General features: G+C 62.6%; 4 protein-coding genes across 6 annotated transcripts in view; 3 read left to right on the forward strand and 1 right to left on the reverse strand.

The window, feature by feature from the left end:
- Positions 1–4,127, forward strand: part of DOT1L (DOT1 like histone lysine methyltransferase) — a 32,610-nt gene extending 28,483 nt beyond the window's left edge. Inside the window, exons 26-27 of one of the 3 annotated variants that reach the window (XM_049787911.1) lie at positions 235–1,146; positions 2,868–4,127. In XM_049787911.1, coding sequence (XP_049643868.1) covers positions 235–1,146; positions 2,868–2,875 — 920 coding nt within the window. In that variant the 3' untranslated portion in view covers positions 2,876–4,127. Of the gene's footprint in view, positions 1–234; positions 1,371–1,510; positions 2,766–2,867 lie in introns of those variants that run through there. The other 2 variants (XM_049787912.1, XM_049787910.1) reach the window with 2 other exon arrangements.
- A 169-nt stretch (positions 4,128–4,296) lies between these two features.
- Positions 4,297–5,957, reverse strand: PLEKHJ1 (pleckstrin homology domain containing J1). The gene is made up of 6 exons (XM_049788757.1): positions 5,741–5,957; positions 5,567–5,634; positions 5,403–5,469; positions 4,899–4,989; positions 4,756–4,819; positions 4,297–4,665 (listed from the first exon to the last, which is right to left on the reverse strand). The coding sequence occupies exons 1-6, from the start codon at positions 5,832–5,834 to the stop codon at positions 4,600–4,602; spliced, it is 450 nt and encodes a 149-aa protein (XP_049644714.1). The 5' UTR covers positions 5,835–5,957; the 3' UTR covers positions 4,297–4,599.
- Positions 5,958–6,383: 426 nt separating this feature from the next.
- On the forward strand, positions 6,384–11,892 carry SF3A2 (splicing factor 3a subunit 2). The gene is made up of 9 exons (XM_049789397.1): positions 6,384–6,462; positions 9,282–9,443; positions 9,541–9,612; positions 9,733–9,779; positions 9,920–10,029; positions 10,465–10,514; positions 10,633–10,773; positions 10,864–10,932; positions 11,015–11,892. Exons 2-9 carry the CDS (start codon positions 9,318–9,320, stop codon positions 11,774–11,776), a joined length of 1,377 nt encoding a protein of 458 aa, XP_049645354.1. The 5' UTR covers positions 6,384–6,462; positions 9,282–9,317; the 3' UTR covers positions 11,777–11,892.
- Positions 11,893–12,226: 334 nt separating this feature from the next.
- Positions 12,227–14,487, forward strand: AMH (anti-Mullerian hormone). The gene is made up of 5 exons (XM_049788247.1): positions 12,227–12,653; positions 12,868–13,010; positions 13,093–13,198; positions 13,291–13,456; positions 13,545–14,487. Exons 1-5 carry the CDS (start codon positions 12,227–12,229, stop codon positions 14,422–14,424), a joined length of 1,722 nt encoding a protein of 573 aa, XP_049644204.1. The 3' UTR covers positions 14,425–14,487.
- Positions 14,488–14,589: the final 102 nt, after the last annotated feature.

Here is a 14,589-nt window from a genome sequence, read left to right on the forward strand (position 1 = left end):
TCCCATATGGTCCCCGTGCCTGCCAGGGGCGATTTCTGAGCATAGAGCCAGGAGTAACTTACTCCTGAGTGCTGCCGGATGTGACCCAAAAACCAAAAGAAAAAAAAAGGGGGAGGCATGAAGTGATAATTTGTTTTCCCTGAAATGGGGCAGTCGGCCCAGTAAGGGGCTCACTGCCCTTCAGACCTCCGTGTGGCATCTGTGCCTGCGGCCTCACCCAGGTCTCCTCGGCAGGGGGCAGCGTGCCTGGGAGGAAAGTGCCGCTGGTGGGCGAGCCAGTGAACAGCAGCAAGTGGAAGGCCACCTTCTCCCCCATCTCGGACCTCGGCCTGCCCAAGGCAGCCGACAGCCCCCTGCAGGCGGGCGCAGCACTGGCCCAGGGCTCCCTGTTTGCCTTCCGCCCCACCCTGGATGAAGTGACAGCTGACCCCAAGCTGGCTGCGCATGGGCGCAAAGGCTTCGCGGGCCCTCTGGCAGCAGGGGGGCTCAGCCCCAACAGCAACTCCCCCAGTAGCTTCGCCTTTTCCGACCTCAGTTTACACAGCTTCAATGACGGTGCTGGGCTGGCCCTCAAGGGTTCCGAGGCGGCTGGCTTGAGTTTTCCCGGCCCCCGGGCCAAGGAGGGTGCTGCTGAGCCAGGCCCCTTCCAGAACAAGAGGCAGCTGGATGGACTGGGGGGCTCCAAGGGCGAGGCTGGCAAAGGCAAGGAGGCTGCAGAGCCGGGCTTGCCCCCCAGTGGGGCTCCTGACAAGTCCTCGCTGATGCATGGGGCCAAAGCTGGTCGAGGTCGAGACCGAGAGGCTGACTTCAAGGGCGGACCCAACCTTTTCATCTCGGCAGCCGCTGTGCCCCCCGGGGGCCTTCTCAGCGGCCAGGGCCTCAGCACTGCGACTTCGTCCTCTGCCGGCAGCGCGGCCGCCTCTGCGCAGACGCACCGGCCCTTCCTGGGCACCTTTGCGCCAGCCCCCCAGTTCTCCCTGGGCCCCATGTCCCTTCAGGCCAACCTGGGCTCATCCGTGCTCCAGTCCCTGTTCAGCTCGGTGCCCGCCGCCGCGGGCCTGGTGCATGTCTCGTCCGCCGCCACCAGACTGACCAACTCGCACGCCATGGGCAGCTTCTCCGGGGTGGCCGGCGGGGCCGTCGGAGGTAGGAAGGGGAGCGTGTCTTCCGCCTGACCGGGCTGCACCGTCCTCCGGTGCCCCGGCTTCCTCTCCACCCCCTTGCAGGTTCCTGGGGCTGCCTTCTTGAGCAAGGCCCTTGCGGCCCGGGCACGCGCCCCACCTGGAGCCGCCCCGCCGCGGGCACCGCAGACTCCACCACCAGAGCGGCGCAGGCCTGGTTGGGGGAGGCCTGGTGGGTTAGCTGGGGTCTGGGAGTGGGGCGGGGAGCCAGGAGTCAGCCGCCAGGTGAGAGGCCGCCTGAGCCGCCGCAGCGCCCCGCTTGCCGCTTGGCCCCGCCCGCGCCGGCCGAGAGCTGCCGTTGAAGCCGAGTTTTTCTTTCCTGTTTGCAGGTGTCTTTAACCACGCGGTGCCTTCCGCCTCCTCGCAGCCGTTCGGAGCGAGCTTCGGCAGCGGGGCTGCATGCCACAGCGCCGCGCTGAGCTTAGCCCCGCTGCAGGCGGCGGCCGCCACCCCCGCCGCTTCCTTTCAGGGCCCGGCCCCTGCGGACCCGCGGCCGCCCCCGCCCCCCGCTCCCGGCCCCCCTAACGCTGCCTTGCCTCCCGCCCCCGCGCTGCTGGCACCTAACTCCGAGCCCGTGCTTTTGCAGAGCCTACCGCCCCGCCCGCCTAACCAAGCTTTCTTGCCCCCCTCTTCTGCCGCCTCGCTCCAGCCTGCTAACGCCTCTTTGTCCATCAAGCTCGCCTCCCTCCCGCACAAGGCCCCCCGCCCCTCCTTCACGGTGCACCACCAGCCTCTGCCCGGGCTGGCCCTGGCCCCGGCCGCGTCCGGGATCCCGCAGGGCAGCTCCGCAGGGCCACCGGCCGTGTGGGTTTCCCTGGGCATGCCGCCTCCGTGTGCCTCGCGCCTCGCGGGGGTTAAGCCGCGCTAAGACTTGCTTAGCTAGCAGTTGGTATTCTGTAAGGTAAGGAAGGCCGGAGCCCGCTCGGGCCTGGGCCAGAACTGAACCGCTTCCTTTGCAGAGGGCGCCCCCTCCCGGGCTGGTCGGGGTTGGCCCGCTTGGGCCCCGACCTTTGCCCGGCCCCGGGGCGCAGAACCTACCGGGTGCCCGAGCTGGGCCCCCACCTTAAGGCCCTGTGGCCGTTGGCCCATCCAGCTTTTGCCTCACTCCGGTTGCTTGTTCGCACGGGTGGACGCTGGCTCAGCTTTAGGCCGCTCTGCTTGATTGCGCGTGTGCACGCGCACACAGCTTCCAGAAACCTGCGTCTTGACCCTGGGTCCGGGCTGCTGTGCTGCCCTTCCACTGAGGGCAGAGGACTGACAGCAGCGGGCCTGGCCCCTCAAGGGTGCGATGGCCATTTTGAGGACAGGTTGAGGAGCGGGAAGGCGGCAGTGAGGGTGGGGGAGTCAGTTCCCCTGTAGTGGACCCACTGCCTGCTCAGAGCCTTGCTGGAGAGCCCCAGGCCCAGGGTGGGATGTGCTATGGAGAGGCCAGGAGAGCAGGCGGGTCTGGGGACACGCACAGGACAGCTGATCCTGGTGCCCGCTGGTGAGGCCTGGCACGGCTACCAGGCAGGTCTAACCGCCTGACCATATGCCGGACATGGGCTCCCTGTCGAAGCCGCCGTCCACATCCCTGCGACATCACATCCCTCTCTACTTTGTCCCTCCTTTGGGGGAATAATGCCCTCGGAGGCCTGCCTGACTGATGCTAACCATTTGCACTTCCCTTCCACCTCATGTCTGCAGGTAACTAGCATTCTACCTCAACCGTGAGACCTATGCAAGGACGGGCCAGCGCCACGGGACAGGCGACAGGAGGAGCACTACTGTGAAGCCGTGTGGCCACCCCACGCTGGGGCCCGGCTGTCCATAGTTTTAAGATAAAAATATTTATCGTTTTTTAAAAAGTATAAAACCTATTCCGACTTATTTTATTCCACCGAAGTGGTCGAGGCAACTCGTGAAGATGTACATAGTCTATGGAGAAGAATAGCGACATGTGGATCTCGGCCCGGTGCTAACCCCCGCTGCCGCCTCCCGTCCTGGTGCTGATGCCGTGCCGCAGGGCGGGCGGCCCTGGTGCTCGAGGCGGCGGCCTGGGAACAAGTGCATTGCCTGTGGCATCTGTGCCCTTGTGTGTGTGTACAGCAGAGGTCGCCATGAGAGCGACAGTATTGTATAGAGATGTGATAAGAGTTTATAAAAGGCAGGTCTGACTGCTTTATTTTTCCATGGGATAGTGCACAGGAGACTGAAGCCAGTGGAGGGGAGGAAAGCCGCCTTGTTATTTATACTGTGCTGGGGGGCTACAGGGGGTCCCAGTCTCTGAGGATCGAGGAACCTCTGGTTCCCCAGGAGGGGCCACAGGCCGCCCATAGATGTGGTCCTAGCCCTGCTCTAAGGTGCTGACACCACCCCCAGGGAGGGCCTTGGGGTTTGTTTGCTTGTTGCTTGTGAGGAGCACAGCCCATCTCTAGACACAGAAGCTGGGGGCAGCCTGAACCCCGAGCCAGAGCAATAGTGGGGCTCAAAGAAGGTGCTGGGGCAGGTTCTCAACCTGCCCATCCTCGTAGGCTGCCCCGTGGCGCCAAGGTGCTTGCTGGGCCCTGCCCCGTCTCTGGGCTTCCTTTCCAGTAGGGAGCCCCAGTTCCTTAAGCTATAGGACCAAGCAGGCGCCTCCCCCTTCCTTCGGGGCCTGAGACTGACCCCATCTCTGTATCCCCTCCCCTGGGTGGGCACCCAGGCACAAGATTCAGGGTGCAGGAGAGGGTGCCCTCGGCTAACATGGCACTATGGCTTGGAAAGGCCTGGCGCTGGTGCTGCTGACATGGGCATTTCAGGGTGACGGCGCCCCGAGGCCGGGACTAGTCTGCCTGCTTACGCTCCAATTTGTGACTATTTAAGACCCTGCTCGCCCCCCACCTGTGTGCCCAGTGTCCTTGCCAGGGCCTCCACTGCGTCCTGCTTCCCACCTCCTGACGCTGTAATAAACTGTTTCCACCAAAACCAGGCTGTGAGCCCTTCTCTTTTCCCGCCACCGCGCACACACAGCAGGGACAGGGCTCCCCAGCAGTTCTCGGAACCAGTAGGCCAGGGTGCCACCTGGAGCTGGGAAAGGGCCACCTACCTCAGGCTGCCTCTAACAGGCACCCTCCACCATCTGCAGTCATCAGAGTAGAAAAGAGGTACCTTTATTGTGCAGAGTAGGAGCCAGTGGGGCCTGCCTCTTTGTCAGCAGGATACTGGGGCTCCCCACACTCCCCTTCACAGCATTAGAGCTCTGAGCTCAGTATGTACATTCAAGCTCACCAAGACAGTGCTCGGTGAACAATGCCAGACAGTCAGGCTGGCCAGGGTGCCCCAGATGTGGAGGGCAGCTGATCTGGCACATCTTCAGAGACGCTGTCCCAGGGCCCCGTCTTTGAGTCCAAACCTAAGTGTAGTCAGGGCCAGGGGCCAGCAGCCCTTGAAGGAGTGCTCAGGCTTTCAGTCCGCCCAACTGGAACCTGGCTTCCTCCGAGATACCAAACTGCTCCAGGGGGTCCTGCAGCAGGGTGGTGGAGGGGTTAGGGAAGACTCCGAAGCCAGGCCCTCTATCCCCCCCACACACACCCCAGCAGGTCCCAACATCCACCTTGCCTGTCATCTTCTGGATCTCACTCCTATAGAAGATGAGGCTCCTGCGCATGAACTCGTAGCTGGGGAGGAAGTTGTGTCTCAGCGCCCTGCAGGTTCCTAGTACTCCCAGGTGAACCCCCTCCTTCCACACCTTCCTACCTGGCTCTTCGCAGAGCCTCCATCCACTCCTGACACTGTGCATCACTGCAGCACTCAAAGTGGTATTTTCGATCCGGGTCTTCCAAGAAGCCTGCGGAGGGAGATGAATGTCCAGGCCCTCCAGAGCATGGACAGCCTCTGCTCCACATCCACCCAACTAACTGCACTTGCATCTAAGTGGTGGGGATCACAGCAAAGGGCGTGGAATCCCATTTCCCCACCTAGTACCCTAACACAGAGCCAGTGGGGTACACACGAGAAATAGAAACTGCAAGCAAAGCTGGTGCAGAGGCAAAAGAGTCCTCTGCGCCTGGAGGGAGTTAGCCCCTCAGTTTCCAAACTCTACACTGTGCACACGGTATCGAACCCGCTCCCCAACACCCCAAGGATGCACACACAGCCCCCCCTTGATCTTCTGCAACGTAAGTCCCCAACATCTTAGAGAGGCGGTGGGAATCTGGGGTGCACGCAGCCGGGAGGTGGGGGCCCCCCACCACCACTCACTGATGGAGAAGCCGCTGGGCTCTTCCCGGGTCACTCTGCAGTGCTCCAGCAGCAAGGCTCCGACGGGCTGGAGGCACACGGGGGCGCATGGGGGCGCGTGGGGGCTCGCCGGGCCCTCCCAGGCGGCGGCCGGCCACCCAGGCCCCGACCCCCCGCCGCCCTACCTCGGCCTCGTCCGTCCGGAAGTAGAAGAGGAAATTCACCACCAGCTTCACCAGCCGCCGCTTGACCACTGCGAGAGAACATAGAGGACGGCACATGCCGGCTCGGCTCAGCCTCCCGGCCCCACCTCCGGCCCGGCCTCCCGTCCGCCATCCCGGGACCCCCGGCCCGCTCACCGCTGCCCTTCTTGGGGCCCCGCATGCCCAGCTCCGCCGCCAACTCGGCCGGCTGCCGGGACAGTGCCTGCAGCTCCTTCTCGTTGTAGCGCATGGCGCCACGGGGCCCGAACTCGAGTGACAACGCCGAGACCCCGGTCCACCGGCCGCCGTCCCCGCCCGCGTCAAAAACGTCACACCGAGGTTGCTGCCGGAAGTCTCAGCGGAGCCGACTGCGCATACGCAAGCGTGAGGGGCGGGTCCCTACGCCTGTCAATCACCGGATGCCGAAGGAGGGAGGGAGGGAGGACGTGCATGGGGGAGGGGAGGTTGAGTAACTCAGAGGAGACAGAAAGTCTTTGATAAGTAAATAGCAAATAAATAAGGCCTGAGGTGTACATCAAGAGGAGTCGCTACTCTTGGTGGCGGCGACCATTCTGACTTGAGGGTAATAGAGGAAGTCTGATCTACCTCCCGCGAGAACTAGGCCGTCGTGCGTGCTCACCCAACACGCATGCGCACTCTCGACTTCCGGCTTCGTTTCTATTTCTTCCCCCTTCCGCCTTGCTCCGGCACCTTAAGAAGCCAGAAATTTACCATCCGGGCATGCGCACACGGGAAGCCGCAGCCTGGTTGTCCCCGGAAGTGCTTCTTGGTTCTCAATCCGCGCGTGCGCAGAGCGTCGCGGTGGCGGCGGCGGGAGCGGTGTCTCGGAAGGCTACGGCGGCGCGGCCTCGGTTCAGGTCTGGTGCGCGTCCGGCGCTTTCGGGCTGGGTGGGGTCCCGCCGGGTGCTGGGGTGTGTAAGGGGCGCGGTCCGAGGGTGGTGCTCCGGTCTGCTTAGCCGGCCCCATGGGTCCTGTCCCCCCTCTCCGGGAACTGTCCGCTGGCCCGCCGTTGGGATGGGGTCGCGGGTCACGTGGTCCAGCCCCCTTTGAACGGGGGGCGTCGCCGTGAACTTCCGCCTGGGGCCCGTTTTTTGTTGTTTGGGCTCTGCACTCAGGCATCACTCCTGGCGGGGAACCTTGTGAGAAGGGATGCCGGGGATCGAACTCGATCCATTGCACAGCGTGCAATGCTCTACTATCTCTCTGGCACAGGGCCCCCCCCATTCTCGAGGTGATGGTGTAGGTGTAGCTGTCGAGACCCCTGGGGTTTGAGGCCTCTTAGGGTCGCCCCCTTTGGCAGCACCGAGCCGCCATGCAGAGCCCTGGGAATCAGCCCTTTTGCCTGCTTTTGGGTACTCTGGCAACGCCCCCCCCCCCCGCAACCTCCCCCGTGGTTAATTCGAGGCAAAGCGACCCTAAAAACAATTAGTGCGAGACTGTCACCCCAAACTACGACTCAAGTCTTGGCCACATTGTGAAGCCAAATGCTTCCAGATCCCCTTTTGGGGGGCCACATCCAGCCGTGCCCAGGGCTTACTCCTGGCTATGTTCAAATCCTGTGATCAAATCCTGGTCGCAGCATGCACAGCAAGATTCTTACCTGCTCTGGTCGGTTCTAAGTTTCTCCTTTTACTTATTTTTTAGTTTCTGGGTTAATCTCAGCAATGGGTTACTCAGGGGTTACTCCTGGCTCTGTGCTCAGGGGACCATATGGGATAGCAGGGTTTGAACTCAGGTCCCAGGTCGGCCTTGTGTACCAGAAATACCCTCATTGTTGTATATGGCTCTGACTCCTAAGCTGGTTCTTTTAAAGTTGTAGAAAATAATGTGGGGCTGGAGAGAGTGACCTGGACTAGATGCTTGGACTTGGAGGTGCTGGGGTACTGGTTAGATCCTTCTGATCCTGGTCACTCCTTCCCTCCCGTTACCCCCCGCCCCCAGAAAATGGACTGATCTACCTGTGCCCACACTTCCTGCCCTTGGGTCCAGTTTGCTAATGATGGTGATGGACCAGCAGGGAAGGTGCTTGCCTAACTTGCAGCTGTCCCCCTGCTTTGCCCCCCTAGGGCCTGCCTATCTTTTCCAACCCCTGTAGGCTCCCTATTATGGTCAGGGGTGCCACGAGCTCCCTGCTAACTGCCCAGCGTCAGTCAGCCCCTTTCTCCTCTGCGAATTCAGTGCTGGTCTGTTTGCTGGCACCTCTCCAAGTGGAGGCCCTTCAAGACAGGCAGGGTGCTATCCTCTTTGATGGAGCAGGGAACCCCAGCTGGTCCTCTACTTAGCCCCATTCCTGCCCAGGACAGCTGCTGCTGTGTTCTTTGGTCAGTCAGTGCTCCAGCGCAGGAGATCCGGGTCTGTGGGACCATGGCCCAGTGCTCACAAATCAGATGATGGTTGAGGGAAATCCAGTGTTGTCCTCAACAGGTGATCTCAGTAACTCTTGCTGACATGGCCCTTGGAGGGAGGACAGGCATATACAGACCAGTGGGCACAGAAGTAGGGTGCTGGCCTTGCACACAGACCACTTAGATTCATTCCCTGGTGCCCCATTGGGTCTTCTGAGCCCCATCAAAAGTGATCCCCAGGGGGCTGGAGAGATAGCATGGAGGTATAGGGCATTTGCCTTACATGCAGAAGGACGGTGGTTCAAATCCTGGTATCCCATATGGTCCCCCCGAGCCTGCCAGGAATAAGCCCTGAGTGCTGCTGGGTGTGACCCAAAAAGTCCCCCCCCCAAAAAAAAAAGCATGATCCCTGAATGAAGCTTAGATTCAGCCCTGTACATCCCCAGGTGTGGCCCCAAAACCAAAAAAAAAGATAGGAACTCAGGACTATTTGGAGTTCATTCCCGCTCCCCAGTATCTGTCCACCTATTTCCAGGCATTGGGGGTACTTTTTGCAGGGCTAAGGATCATCTTGGGTTTGGGGGACCATCCCTGGCCCTGTTAGGTGCTCTACCTGCAGGTGATGTGGATGAGCCCTAGGCCCCCTGTATGCAGAGCCTGGGCACAGCTTCTGGAACCACCTCTCCAGCTTTGCTGGTTACCAGTTGGCTGGTAGAATGTTCAGGAAGGATATGGAAATCAGACTGGAAGTGAGAGCATTAGCATGGACCAGTGATGGCTAGCCTTTTTGAGCCTCGAGTACCCAGACTGCTGCACAAAAACAAAGAATTTCCTCAAAGTGCCAAGCACATTAATTAAACTTCAATAACAAGATTTTAGTATCTAAAAACTCTTTACAAATTTATTATTGCAGACCTCGCATTCCAGCTGTAAGGTCTTCACGTGCCACTGTTGGCACACGTGCCTAAGATTCGCCATCACTGGTATACTGTCTCAGCTCCCCATGCTGGGAGAGGGAGGCCCCCAGCCCCGCAGCCACAGCCATGGCACATGTTGTCTTTGGGGTTCAGCACTGATCGGTTTACTTGTGCAGCAGCTAGACTGCAGGGGGGCCCTCAGTGACTTCATGCTGGGGTGTCTGATACCTGGGGCTATCCTTGCTGGTGTGGGGGTCACAGGGCTGTCTACAAGGGGAAGCAGGGTCACGCCTCTGGGAGTGAATGGTTTTGGGAGACTTCTGAAGGAGGTGAGACATGGAGCCGAGCTGTCTCCTCTAGGTTCATCCCTGAACCTCTCGTCACTCCCCACCCCATCCTTGCCTCTATCCCCAGATTTCTCACCAGGAGTGACACGCACAGGCCCTCACCATGGATTTCCAGCACCGGCCTGGGGGCAAGACAGGCAGTGGGGGGGTGGCCTCGGCCTCCGAGAGCAACCGGGACAGACGAGAGCGCCTTCGGCAGCTGGCTCTGGAAACCATCGACATTAACAAGGTGGGGGGCTGGCCCAGGGGTGGGGACACAGCTGGGCTCTAGGGGCTGAAGTGGCTGGGGCTGTGGTGTGACGGCCCTGTTTCCCCCCCCTCCCCAGGATCCATATTTCATGAAGAACCACCTGGGCTCCTATGAGTGTAAACTCTGCCTGACTCTGCACAACAATGAGGTGCGTCCACTACTTGCCCTGACACCCCATTTCCACCTATCAGCCTCCCACACTCCTGACCCCCCCATGATGAGGCCCTCGGTTCTCCCTGTCTTGACTGCGCCCCTCTCCCCACTCCAGGGCAGTTACCTCGCACATACCCAGGGCAAGAAACATCAGACCAACTTGTGAGTGCCCCAATCCCCAGTCCACCCTCCCCTCCCCTTTATTCCCTGGGGGACTTCTGGGGTGTGCGGCATCTGGGCCTTTTACCTTAGACGTGGGTGTAGGGGCCAGTGCCACCCCATTTATGTCTCCCCTCCTGCAGGGCCCGGCGGGCAGCCAAAGAGGCCAAGGAGGCCCCGGCCCAGCCGGCCCCAGAGAAGGTTAAAGTGGAGGTGAAGAAGTTTGTCAAGATTGGCCGCCCTGGTTATAAAGGTGTGTGCACAGTTTCCCTACTTGCAAAGGTCCATGTGTGAATATGTGCAGGTCCCCACTCCTGAAACTCTGTGTGTATATCTGTAGATGGGCCCACTTAGATTCATGTATGCATGCACATGGGGGGACAGGGCCACCCCAGCTGCAAGGTGGAGTGTGTGTGTGTCTGTGTCTGTGTCTGTATCTGTCTGTCTGTCCTCGTCCTCCTTGGCATAAACCACGGACAGTTCTCCTGAGTCGGATACCTGCAGTCTGGTGGTGGTGAGGGGTGAGAGGTTCTGAGCAACCACAGAGCTAGGGGAAGGAGCTGCTCACCCCAGGAGGCTCAGGTGCCCACAGCCCCCACCATACCCGGCTGGGACACGAGCCCCCTTGCTCCCCAGCACCCCCACCCCATTCCCAGGGATGGGCCCTGAGCCATCTGTGCTGTTGCAGTGACCAAGCAGAGGGACACGGACATGGGCCAGCAGAGCTTGCTCTTCCAGGTGAGAGCTCAGGGGTCAGTCTGCCCTTTGGATGAGGCTTTGGGGACAGTCTGCTCTTCTGGTGGGGTGGTCAGACTGAACCCCTACCCCAGGCTCTGAGCACGTCCCCATCCCCTAGATCGACTACCCTGAGATCGCTGAAGCCATCATGCCACGGCACCGCTTCATGTCAGCCTATGAGCAGCGCATCGAGCCCCCAGACCGGCGCTGGCAGTACCTGCTTATGGCGGCTGAGCCCTACGAGACCATTGCCTTCAAGGTGGGCTCAGACCCTTTGGCTCTTCGGGTTCCCCAGCCCTGCCTAGCCAGGCTGCTGTGCTGAGGGTCCCCCACCCATGCCTTCCCGCAGGTGCCCAGCCGGGAGATAGACAAGGCCGAGGGCAAGTTCTGGACTCACTGGAACCGTGAGACCAAGCAGGTTGGTGTGGTCAGGGTGAGGGCTGGTGAGGGAGCTTTGTGTCCCTAATTCTGCTGATCCTCCCATCCCCTCCGCTCCCCAGTTCTTCCTACAGTTCCACTTCAAAATGGAGAAGCCGCCAGCGCCCCCAAGCCTGCCTGCAGGGCCCCCAGGCGTGAAGCGGCCCCCACCCCCGCTGATGAATGGCCTCCCCCCAAGGCCCCCACTACCTGAGTCTCTGCCCCCGCCACCCCCAGGGGGCCTGCCCCTGCCCCCCATGCCACCCAGCGGGCCTGCCCCATCAGGGCCCCCAGGACCTCCCCAGCTGCCTCCTCCAGCACCTGGGGTCCACCCACCAGCACCTGGGGTTCACCCTCCAGCTCCTGGGGTGCATCCCCCAGCTCCTGGGGTCCATCCCCCTGCTCCTGGCGTTCACCCCCCGGCACCCGGGGTTCACCCACCAGCTCCTGGGGTACACCCCCCAGCCCCTGGTGTCCATCCTCCAGCCCCTGGGGTACACCCTCCTCCAGCTGCCGGGGTACACCCTCAAGCCCCCGGGGTCCACCCCCCTCCAGCTGCCGGAGTCCACCCCCAACCCCCTGGGGTGCACCCACCAGCTCCTGCAGTTCACCCCCAGGCCCCAGGGGTGCACCCACCCGCCCCTGGGATCCATCCCCAGCCTCCAGGAGTTCATCCCCCACCCCCGGGTGTTCACCCAGCAGCTCCTGGGGTCCATCCTCCTGCTCCGGGTGTCCATCCTGCAAACCCAGGGGTGCATCCTCCAGCACCCATGCCCCCGATGCTGAGACCCCCACTACCCTCCGAGGGCCCCGGGAGCATTCCCCCTCCTCCCCCAACCAACTGAGGCCCCACCCTTCCCCGAAGCCCTTGTCCTTGCCCTGTGCCTCTTTTCCCACACAGGGCTGGTGCTTTTGTACGGTTGGGGAGACACCCCAGAACCCAATAAACAGCCTCCCAACACCTGCTGTGTCATTCCTAGGGTGGGGGGGCTCTGCATACATGTGATTGTATCCTGAGGACATGAATACTACTGGGCTGGTTGGGCCCTTGGGGAAAAGGGGGAGCAGCCCAGGGACCTCACCAGGTGGGTGAGCAGGCAGGCACCACCACCCCAACATGCTCAAGGCCAGGCCCAGTCGCTGGCCCTATCTGCACTGATAGCGGGGAACAGAGGGGCTTTGAGTCTTCCCAATGGGACGCTGCCACTACCCCCAAGGTCACTGCCTTCCCGGACACATTCCACTTGGCCCATATAAGCCGGGGCACCTGACTGGCCCATGCCATAATACCCACCATGTGTGTGCCCCCTCTCTGCCTGCTGCCTCTTGTCCTGATGGGCCTGGGGGCTGGGACCCCAACCCAGGAGATGCCCACTGTGCCTGGACCCCCAGCCACAGATACTGGGGGACTGATCTTCAGCTGGGACTGGGATTGGGAGGCCCCTGAGCCCTGGCTGCCTAGGGTACCCCATGAGCCTCTGTGCTTGGTAATGCTGAACGGGGGCAGCAGCGTTCCCCTGCAGGTGGTGGGGGCTCCGAGCCCCTCGGAGCAGGCTTTCCTCCAGGCAGTGCGGAGAGCACGCTGGGTGCCCCAGGATCTGGCCATGTTTGGGGTGTGCAGCACCAGCTCCGACCAGCCCGCCCTGCAGAATCTTCAGCGACTTGGGGCCCGGCTGGGGGAGCCTGGGGGGCTGCGCCTGGTGGTCCTGCACTTGGAGGAAGGTATGTAAGCACCCCAAGAACCCCCCGGGGCTCCCTCGCTCTGCTCTGGGCCGAGTCTCCACACCCACCTTAGGCCCTGGGGTTAAGGGTTAAGGCTCAGCAGAAACTCAGATGTTAGGGGGATTCCTAAGCTCTCCCACTGCCTCCCCAGAAGCGGAGAAACGACAAAGCCCCGGGGTTCAGACACCCCTTGTTCTTCTACCCCACACTGCAGTGACGTGGGAGCCTGTACCTGCCCTGAAATTTAAGGAGCCTCCACGAGGAGCAACTGGACCCCAAGAATTGGCCCTGCTGGTTCTGTACTCTGGGCCAGGCACCGAGGTCACTGTCACAGGGACCGGACTACAGGGCAACCAGGTACTTGGGACCAACAGGTGGTGGCAGGCAAGGGCCCCCCAAGCTCTGAAAAACACTAACCTCCTACTCCCCATCTCCGCAGAGCCTCTGCCCCTCGGGAGACACCCGCTTCCTAGTACTGGCCTTGGATCAACCTTCGGGGGCCTGGCAGGGACGCGGACTCGCCCTGACTCTGCACAACCGTCAAGGTAGGCAGGAGCTGATGGTCCCCCACCTCCCCGTGCCTGCTATAGTTCTGTCCTTCCCGCTGAACTGGAGCCACACACCCCTCTGCCCACAGGCGCATCGCTGAGCCCTGCCCAGACGCAGGCACTGCTGTTCGGCTCAGAGCCCCGCAGCTTTCGGCGGCCAAGCCCGATTCTGCTTCTGCTGCCCACTCCTTCGCCCTCACCCACGCCGCTGCCCGCACAAGGCCGTCTGGACACCGCTCCATTCCCACCGCCCAAGTGCGTGGGACCCTGGACTGGGGGGGGGGCGCTAAGGGGCATTGGGATCCAGCCGGAGCCTCAAGACCTTGCCCTCTCTCCCCCGCAGGCCGTCTCTGTCTCCGGAGGAGCTGCCGGCCCGCCCTGACCCCTTCCTGGAGACGCTCACGCGCTTGGTGCGCGCTCTGCGGGGGGCCCCGGGCCCATCCTCGCCTTCCCGGCTAGCCCTGGACCCGGGCGTGCTGGCCGGCTTCCCGCAGGGCCTCGTGGTCAATCTGTCGGACCCCGCAGCGCTGGAGCGCCTTCTGGACAGCGGCGAGGAGCCGCTGCTGTTACTACTGCTGCCCACGGCCCGCGCTGGGGACCCCGCAACGCCGCCCGGCCCCACGTCCGCCCCCTGGGCCGCGGGCCTGGCTCGTCGGGTGGCAGCGGAGCTGCGGGCGGCTGCTGCCGAGCTGCGGGGACTCTCGGGACTGCCACCCGCCGCCCCGCCTCTGCTCGCGCGCCTGCTGGAGTTGTGCCCCGACGGCTCGGGGGACCCGGGTGCCCCGGGGGAGCCGCTCCGCGCGCTGCTGCTGCTGAAGGCGCTGCAGGGGCTGCGCGCCGAGTGGCGGGGCCGCGAGCAACGTGAGCGCGGGGGATCGGCGCGGGCCCAGCGCAGCGCGGGTGCCGCCGCCGCCGACGGGCCGTGCGCGCTGCGGGAGCTGAGCGTGGACCTGCGCGCCGAGCGCTCCGTGCTCATCCCCGAGACGTACCAAGCCAACAACTGCCAGGGCGCGTGCAAGTGGCCGCAGTCGGACCGCAACCCGCACTACGGCAACCACGTGGTGCTGCTGCTGAAGATGCAGGCGCGGGGCACCACCCTGGCACGGCCGCCCTGCTGCGTGCCCACGGCCTACGCGGGCAAGCTGCTCATCAGCCTGTCCGAGGACCGCATCAGCGCGCACCACGTCCCCAACATGGTGGCCACCGAGTGCGGCTGCCGCTAACCCGCAACCCCGTATTTATTCCGCCCCGATTGCACCCCAATAAAAAAAAATCAGCAAGACCCAGGCCGGGTTGTCCGTGCGTGTTTGAATGAGGGAGGAGTTGCATCACCTTGGTGGGGTGCCCGCTGTCCCCACCCCCACATTCGCCTTGATGGGGCCTCCGGG

This window comes from Suncus etruscus, chromosome 15 (genome assembly GCF_024139225.1).
Source record: "Suncus etruscus isolate mSunEtr1 chromosome 15, mSunEtr1.pri.cur, whole genome shotgun sequence".
NCBI classification, from domain to species: domain Eukaryota; kingdom Metazoa; phylum Chordata; class Mammalia; order Eulipotyphla; family Soricidae; genus Suncus; species Suncus etruscus.